The following is a 9,495-nucleotide window of genomic DNA, read 5'->3' as shown; positions in this document are numbered from 1 at the left end:
TCCTCTGACACACTGATGCACCTCCACACCTTCACCTCCACCTTCACTGAACCACTTTACCCTGGGTTTGTGTTTAACCCTGATGGCTCAATGTATCTGTGTCAGATAGAGGAGTGAGAGAGAAACACTGTGACCAAACACAGCTGCTGAGATGATGCTTCACTCTGTACAGGATCACACACACACACACACACACACACACACACACACACACACACACACACACACACACACACACACACACACACATCATGTCATGGCTGACTGTAGAGGAGTGAGTTTCTCCTTTCCTCTTTTGATACAGATACAACATTCAACATTCATACAACATAGTGCAGCAGGTACAGACGGCTTGCAGATACGGCTTCAGACTCGCCATCTGGGGCCTGTACTACAAAGCAAGATTAGTGGTTTAGCGAGGTAACTTCAGGTTTAAACCTGGTTTGGGCGTACTACAAAGCAAGTTAACTTCTTACCGAAATATATTTCCATAGCAACTTATGCTTCACACTTAACCTGGTCCGCAGCAGGTTAAGTTGCAAGGATAAGATTAGACCTTAAATACACCGCCCACGAACCAATCAAATCAGCAGTTTGGAAAAATGGCCAACCCCTTTCTGGATGAGTTTCCCATCTAGGAAGGAGCACGAATTGTAATGTTGAATGAGTAATTTTAATCAATGTTAATGTTAATCAAGGACTAAAGCCTTGCACTTGTTGGCTATTTTAATTAAGCCCTACTTACCACTTTGGAATATGTTTTTATATATTCATTTTTGTGCTTTTAAGTAGCCTAGATATGTTGTTTGATCCCGCTGATCGATTGCAGCTGAATAGTGAGTGGAGAAATATCACTAAACCGGCATAAAAAGGTTACATAAACGTCTCCAAAGCGCACGGTGCCGTGTGCGCAACGGAGCTGAGACTGACGTTGGGTTGGAATTGAAATGGTCATAGCCTACATGCTGGAATAGCCTACTACATCTAAGCAATTTAATATGGGATCACCTGCATACAGGCGATCCCATATTAAGATGATTCATATCTAGGCTACTCCTGCATTTTGCAGCTGCAACTCTGTTGCTTTTGGCCTGTATGATTCGATTGAACTTCATATTTCCAGCATCATTATATGAAATATGGAGATATGCGACTCTGCTGACAATATGTGACCACAAAATAGGCTATTTTTTATAAATGAAATCTATGCCCGCACGTACCGTGTCGATTCAGTTCAGAAGCATTTATTTTATTTTATTATCATTCTTTTTTTTATTGATTAGCCTATAGGAATTATTCAATCAGTGCGACTAAACACATTGATTTTATTTTATTTTATTTTATTTTATTTTATTTTATTTTATTTTATTTTATTTTATTTGACGGTTACAAATTGAAATACAATATACTGAACAAAGTACAGACACGGATCATTATTATTCATTGAGCCTAAATGGTCTATAGCTACATATGGATTTTGGACTGAGATAGATTACACATTGCTTCCACAAAAGACTGTAGATAGCCTACGAAACCGCTCTTCAAAGAAATTACTGGTGTGGATAAAAGTGGTCACTTTAGACAGTCATTCGGGAACAGTAATAATATCCAACGCAGATTTGCATTTGCGGTTTCATTCAATGAGGAAATAGGCGTGTCTTGCGCTGTAGGAGTTGGAGCAGTCCATATTGCACTCTGATTGGCAGTTGTTAAAAACCACGCCTCTTTTGTGGGCACGAGCTCCAGTGCACGGGCATTTTTATGTGCACGAGCTGAGAGCTTGATTAGAAAAACCTGGTTCGAGTTAACGAGTGGCAATCGACGTTCGTAGTACAAGTTAACTACAATCGAGCTGATCTGGTTTAGACAAACCAGATCAAGGGACAGATCCTGGATCTTCTTATACAACATTCGTAGTACAGGCCCCTGATCACGTTGCAGTAAAGTTGACAAATAGATCACAGTCGAGTCCACAACAGAAAATCTGCGGTGGTATTACGTGTGTGAGAGAGAGTTCACGTCTTAATAAAGGCTTACTCTGCATGTTTCACTGCTCTAAATTATTTAATAATGTTGCTTTGTCACGTTCTGAGCCTGCCCCGCCCGCACCCGCCATATTTTCATAATTTGAATAATAATAATAATATATATATATATATATAATACCCGCGGGACCCGGCGGGTTCTGGGTGACCCGCGCATCACTACAGTGCGTTCGTGTGACAGTGTGCGTGCGTGTGATAGTGTGCGTGCGTGTGACTGTGACAGTGTGTGACTGTGTGCGTGTGACTGTGTGTGTGACTGTGTGTGTGTGCGTGTGACTGTGTGTGACTGTGTGTGTGTGACTGTGTGTGTGCGTGAGTGTGACTGTGACTGTGTGTGACTGTGCGTGTGTGTGTGTGTGAGTGACTGTGTGTGCATGCCTGTGACTGTGTGTGTGCGTGTGACTGTGTGTGTGTGTGTGACTGTGCGTGCGTGTGACTGACAGTGTGTGTGTGTGCGTGCGTGCGCCTGTGTGTGTGTGTGTGTGACTGTGTGTGTGTGCGTGCGTGCGTGTGACTATGTGTGTGTGCGTGTGTGTGTGTGTGTGTGTGTGTGACTGTGACTGTGTGTGTGACTGTGTGTGCGTGCGTGTGACTGTGTGTGTGAGTGTGACTGTGTGTGCGCGCGTGTGACTGTATGTGTGCGTGTGTGTGTGTGTGTGTGTCTGTCCGTGCGTGTGACTGTGTGTGTGTGTGTGTGACTGTGTGTGTGTGTGTGTGTGTTTGTGCGACTGTGTGTGCATGTGACTGTGTGCGTGCGTGACTGTGTGTGTGTGTGTGTGTGTGTGTGTGACTGTGTGACTGTGTGCGTGCCTGTGTGACTGTGTGTGTGTGTGTGTGTGTGTGTGTGTGACTGACTGTATGTGTGTGTGTGATGTGTATGATGTGCTGCCAACTCTCTCCGTCTCCCATGGCAACCAGCACATTGACCCACTGGCACCGTGCCCACTAGTGATGACATCACCCAGAACCCGCCCTGCAGGAGGTCTGGGTTGGCTAATGATGAAAACATGGCGGGTGTGGGCGGGGCAGCACAGAACCTGACAAAGCAACATGATTAAATAATTTAGTTAGAGCAGTGAAACACACAGACTAACCCTTTATTAAGACCTGAACTCTCTCTCAGACAGACAGACAGACAGACAGACAGACAGACAGGCAGACAGACAGACAGACAGGCAGACAGACAGACAGACAGACAGACAGACAGACAGACAGACAGACAGGCAGACAGACAGGCAGACAGACAGACAGACAGACAGACAGACAGACAGACAGACACACAGACAGACAGACAGTCAGACAGTCAGACAGACAGACAGACAGACAGACAGACTGCACCTGCTGCACTCTCTATAGCCTACATGGAGGGAAGAAACAGTTCACATGAGCAGGTAGCCTATGTGCTCTCAAAACAAACATTTTGAAGGATTCTTCACTCTAAATTATTATTTGAAGTGTCCATAAAACAAATCCCACCGCAGATTTTCTGTGTGGACTCAACTGTGATCTGGGTCTCTATAAGAAATTAAACCAATATCAATAATAATCCAAACAAAGCACACACACATAATATGTATAAAACCCTAATGGTTCCCTCACTTTCTGCAGGCTACAACACTGGTACATTTGAGTTTTTCACATTATTCCAGGTAAAATTACCTACTTACTCAAACCAGAAGTTGTCCTTTTTACTCAACAATCATCATCTCAGATCACAGCTTCAGTTTAAAGTGTCTTCTATCAGAACACAGTTTAAAGTGTCTTCTATCAGAACACAGTTTAAAGTGTCTTCTATCAGAACACAGTTTAAAGTGTCTTCTATCAGAACACAGTTTAAAGTGTCTTATATCAGAACACAGTTTAAAGTGTCTTCTATCAGAACACAGTTTAAAGTGTCTTCTATCAGAACACAGTTTAAAGTGTTTTCTATCAGAACACAGTTTAAAGTGTCTTCTATCAGAACACAGTTTAAAGTGTCTTCTATCAGAACACAGTTTAAAGTGTCTTCTATCAGAACACAGTTTAAAGTGTCTTCTATCAGAACAGAGTTTAAAGTGTCTTCTATCAGAACACAGTTTAAAGTGTCTTCTATCAGAACACAGTTTAAAGTGTCTTCTATCATAACAGAGTCAACTGATGAGTCCAAAACATCTCTCTTCGAGACAGGAGTTTGGGGAGGTTTCCCCCTCTAGGTGGAGCTGTGACTTGTTCTATCTTGTTCTATTCTAGTTTGCGTACAAACAAAACCGTAGCACAGAAGATGCAGTGGTAGCTCTGACGCATCTTATCCTGCAGCATCTAGACAAGCCTAAAAATACAGCTAGGGCTTTATTTCTAGATTTTACATCGCCTTTTAAGACAATCCAGCCATGCCTCCTGCTGGCCAAAATGGTACAACTACAGGTCAATCCATATCTGATTCACTGGTATTATTCATTCCTCACAGATAGAGTACAGCTAGTTAGAGTCAATCAGACTACATCTACTTCCATCTTTACTAACATAGGATCACCGCAGGGAAGCATGAGCTCACCATTTCTTTTTACAATTTACACAGACGACCGTAGAGCTGTTGGACCAAACACATTCATACTCAAGTTTTCAGACGACACCACACTGTTGTCTTTGCTGGACACCAAAGATGACCCTAGTATCCATCAGGAGCGTACGGATAGTGTAGTACAGTGGTGTGAGGAAAATGCACTCATGATCAATGCAGGAAAAACAAAATAAATTATTTTCGGTGCAAAGGAGAGCGAGTATCCTCCTCCAGTCACCATCCAAAACTTGCAAATCGAACAGGTCTCTGCGTACAAATATCTCGGCATCCAAATTGACACTGCTCTGTCCTGGAGTGCACATATCGAGTACATCTGTAAGAAGGTGCAACAACGCATTTATTTTTTAAGAAGGCTCAGGTCCTTCGGAGCGAACAAAAAGATTTTGCTGCTTTTCTTTCAATCAATTGTGCAGAGTGTAATGCTGTATGGGAGTAGTGCTTGGTATAGCTGTCTGTCCGTGCAGCTTAAAACTAGACTGGGCAGGTTAGTCCGTATTTGCTCAAAAATTGTAGGACAAACACTGGAAACAAGCTTTCAGGAAGCCCACAGACGTAGAATATTATCTCTAGCACGTAGGATAATATCTGACCCAACGCACATTCTTTTTAATGAATTTGAGCTGTTGCCTTCAAATAGAAGATTCAGAGTCCCACGGGCTCGCTTAAACAGACTGAGGAACTAATTTGTGCCCCAGGCTGTCAAGCTGTTGAATCAGGCTACAGGCTCTAGATAGGGACTAGGAAGCGCTGCAGCCACTTTCCTTATTCGTGTCTTTTGTTATTGTTTTGTTTTGTCTACTATGCACTTTGAGGATGTGTTGGTTGTCGCTTTGCACTGTTGTATGTATCAATGAGAAACAAGTGTCTGTGGATGCAAGACAATTTTCGGACTTTGTCTGACAATAAAGTAATATCTTATCTTATCTTATCTTATCCCAACAAACCTGAGGGTGGATGGAGAGACATGATTTGCTTCAAGATAAAGCTTTGCTATAGCATATTCTACATTTCCTGTGCGGATTGCACTTTTGTGTTCAGAGATGCGTAGTTTCACACATCTTTTTGTTTGTCCAACATATGTGTTGTCTATTATTGGGACCCATACAGCGTGCTGCTGTTGATATGTTGCCTCTACTCTACAGCTCCTTGTCACTTCCTGGGTCTGAGCACATTGATCTTGATTTATTATATTATTGTCTACAGTTCCTTGCTGTGTGTATGCCTTGATGTTGACTCAAGTATCCCTGGATTTCAGAACTCTTGTGAAACATGATTTTCCGAGAATATAGCCTAATCTCACTATTATAAAAAAATATATATACTGTCTTTATCAACTTTTCATGAAGTCACTGTTATGAAAATGTACTTTTTTCTATTAAGTGCTATATATCTATGTTGTATTGATTTGAAACAAGTACCTCCTCCTACACATGTGGGGATGATTCTTTGACCTGCATTATAAAAAGAGGCTGATACCATCATTCTGTATGATGCTCTGATGAAGGCACATGGCCAAACACGTTAGCCTTGAATAAATAAACGTTTTTAAATTTGAGCAAAGTCTTGTGTTTTAATTTTTTGAGTGCTGCTATTTCCACTCATCAGTGATTTTTTTCTACTTTGGTTTTAGCTCTGTGCAGCACTGGAGAAAGTATTGCAGTAACTTTAAGTTACTTGGATTAGTAACTAATATAATGATGTTTTGCAAATTGTAATCCGTAACATTAGTTACTGGTGAAAGTAATACCATTACAGTAACATGTTACTGGCCAGATGTCACCTGCTCTGACAAAATCACAGTCACATTTGGAGTTTTATAGTGTTGGAAAGAAGATAATGTTGCTTTCTGCTGATATCAAAATGATCTTTGAGTGACCTGCATCCCTTTATGTCTTGACTGTTTCCAAACAATGTTTTTGAGAAAACAGCCTCTAGTGGGGCAGCATAGCTCAATATTTGAGCGCAATCGTTCATTTTGTGATAAAAGCACCACATTTTGCACGTGTTCAGATATATATTCTGAACAAAACTGGATATTGGGGCATCGCAAATTTGCCCCCTGGTGGCAGTGGCAGACATTTTTCAAAATGGCCACTATCAATTTGTCAATATTTCCTGGACCCACATGCAATACCAGACATAATATAGCCGAGAGCCGCAGCATGCACTGCTACGTCCTGCAAAACCACAGCCATCCACAGGGTGATGCTGTGTTTTCAGGAAGTGAAAAATCAAATATTCGCACAACCAAGAAAAAAACTTACAGGTGCTGGACAAAAGGTAACTGGAACAAAGACAGAAGGTCCGCACACTGAGGCTCCATCAGTGGCTCTGTATTTTGCAACATTTCGATCTCAATATAAATAATTATAAATGTGATTTTTCTTACCAAAAAAAAAAAAAAAGTTTTTTATTATAAAAAGCCCATGTTTTTAAGCCCATGGCCCAATCAAACATTCTACAACAGTTTGGTGTGCCACGGCTGGCTGTCCTTGTATGGAAACGTTCGGTCAGATTCAACATGTTCAATCCTTTAACTCATGGCACATCACTCAAACATTTAGTAGTTCTTGAGTAAAAGTCTTAAAGTAGCTGATATTTTCTGTACTTCGGTATCAAAAGTAATTTTCTGATATGAAATGTACTTAAGTATTGAAAGTAAAAGTACAAGTCAATGCCATTAACTCAATCTCTGCCAGGGTCATTTCGGTCTGTGTGCTCCCAGTGCCAGGATTTTGAGCATATTTCCTGATCTTCCAGGACCGACAGAATATTCTGTGCTAGGAATAAAATTACACAACATATCTCACAATAAAGCAGAGACTCTCTTCTTACCCCTTGTAAAAAACTGAAACTCTCCCATGTTTCCTTGTTTAGTTACAAGCAGTGGAAGTTAGCTTGTTTTCACTAAAAATGCCCTCCTTTGGACAGAAATATGAAAAAAATAGGTTTTTAGTGAAGGACACCGTTTCAAGCAGAACTCTCTTTTGAGCCTTTTATTTTTTGCCTCAGTGACACATCAGACATATACAGTATTTCCCAAATGAAAAAATAAAAAATAAAAAATAAGAGAATGTATTTTACAGTTGCCATGTGGATTTTTAGCTTAGCTTGATAAAAGCATAAACAAATGGAACGAACCCTTATGTGGTCACACTCACACACTCTCTCTCTCTCTCTCTCACACACACACACACACACACACACACACACACACACACACACACACACACACACACAGGAATAACGAGTGCTGTAACGTTACCTGCTGTCACGTTACCTCTCATAACTAACGTTAGCACAGAAGATCACACAATAGCTACGTTAGTGCTGTAAACTTTGAAATGTTTATGTGACACATGTTTCACCTTGGTTGCTGGGGACGGGTGTGTGACGCGGTTTGACGCGTTTGACGTATCCATGTGATTCCCCCTCAGTAGTTATATAGGGTCGGTACCCTTTAGGATTGAGCGAAAAGCGCATTTTTTAGGTGGGCGTGTTTAGGGCACCTACGTCATCAAAGGGGCGTGGCTTCTTTTTTGTGAAAAGTCAATTTTTCAGTAGTTCCTCAAAAAGGGCACTTCTGCATTTTAGCCTGTTTTTAAACCATTATGTGAAAAATGTTTTATTTCAGTAGTTCCTCAAAAGTACACCTCTGTATTTTAACCTGTGTTTAAAGCCATTTTGAGTAAAAAGGTTTTAATTCGCTACTCTCAAAAAGGGGACTTCTGCATTTTCCCCTCATAGCAGCAGCTCCCAACAGTAGCGTTTTTTTTTTTCGCAATTTAATTATCACCCCCTATCAGCAGAGCGTTGCAACATGATGTTTTTGAACACGGGCAAAAGTTTTAACCATAGACAAATGTAATTAGGCCATTTAACAACTATTTGCTAAATGGATCACGGTATACCGCATCACGCATAGGAGTCACGACTGAGCCCCATCCACTCCACAATGATGCAACACAGGAAGCCCCCCTCGCCTTTATAAACCCAGCATGTCAGCTGACGACGAACACACACTCTTGTTGTTATTTTCTTGCGACCATCGCGTCAACAGCCGGCGGAGAATAACACGCAGCATTTTTGATCTCAACCAAATACAAATTGGCCATGGATTTCAACGGTAAGAATAGATTTTTTGTTTTTTAATATTGTTTAATTAGACTATCCATTTAATATATATATATATTTATAATTAAGATCCTTTGTCTTGTTTTATGCAATGTTATATTAACAAAAAACATCAATAAAACAGCTTTTTACATATATAATCCGGAAACCAGACTGGAGGACACCAGTCTAACGGACCCCATCCCCCACGTGACATTGTCTATTACCACGGCCGGTGATCGTCAGAACAGAAACAATCTAAATCGAGGATCTGTGCTAGGAGATATTACAAATACAGGGTGAGAATGAAACATTGTTTGTTTACATAAAGAGTTTGTTTAGAAAAAAAATTGGGTATGGTAAACATACTTCTACCAGTTTTTTGAAATGTTGTTTTCTCCCCTCAGAACGGGTTCTCACACAGGTGAATTGTTATTTCATAACAGGAGGTAGAGGAGCTTCCGGTCGACAGCATGCGATTGAGTAGCTGAGATTTCTCCTCGTAAACCCCCCAAAAATGCCATAAAACTACAAGCAACAAAGAGAGAGATGCTGTGAAATGTAAATGTTTTTTTAAAGAGGAATGAACTTGCGCTCTGGAGCGATTACGCAAGAGTTAATGCCAAGAAAAAGAGGAGGAAAGACGCACGGAACAAACATTTCAAAGGACGCCATGCCAACCGAGAAAAGCCTCGAACAAACCCTCAAGGAGATGCTGGGTGAAATGAAAGAAGACATCTCAAAGCAAATAAACGGATTAAGAGCGGACTTCACAAC

The 9,495-nt window shown here is 41.0% G+C and overlaps 1 protein-coding gene across 1 annotated transcript in view; it reads left to right on the top strand.

The window, feature by feature from the left end:
• The window catches only part of LOC310771326 (uncharacterized protein), a 30,748-nt gene extending 30,563 nt beyond the window's left edge, over positions 1 to 185 (top strand). The window contains exon 12 of the mRNA XM_083663964.1: positions 1 to 185. This exon is cut by the window's left edge and continues 416 nt beyond it. Coding sequence (XP_083520090.1) covers positions 1 to 117 — 117 coding nt within the window. The 3' untranslated portion in view covers positions 118 to 185.
• Positions 186 to 9,495: the final 9,310 nt, after the last annotated feature.

Source organism: Poromitra crassiceps (genome assembly GCF_964638095.1).
Source record: "Poromitra crassiceps genome assembly, contig: HAP1_SCAFFOLD_528, whole genome shotgun sequence".
NCBI classification, from domain to species: domain Eukaryota; kingdom Metazoa; phylum Chordata; class Actinopteri; order Beryciformes; family Melamphaidae; genus Poromitra; species Poromitra crassiceps.
This window is presented reverse-complemented; position numbering and strand designations above follow the sequence as displayed.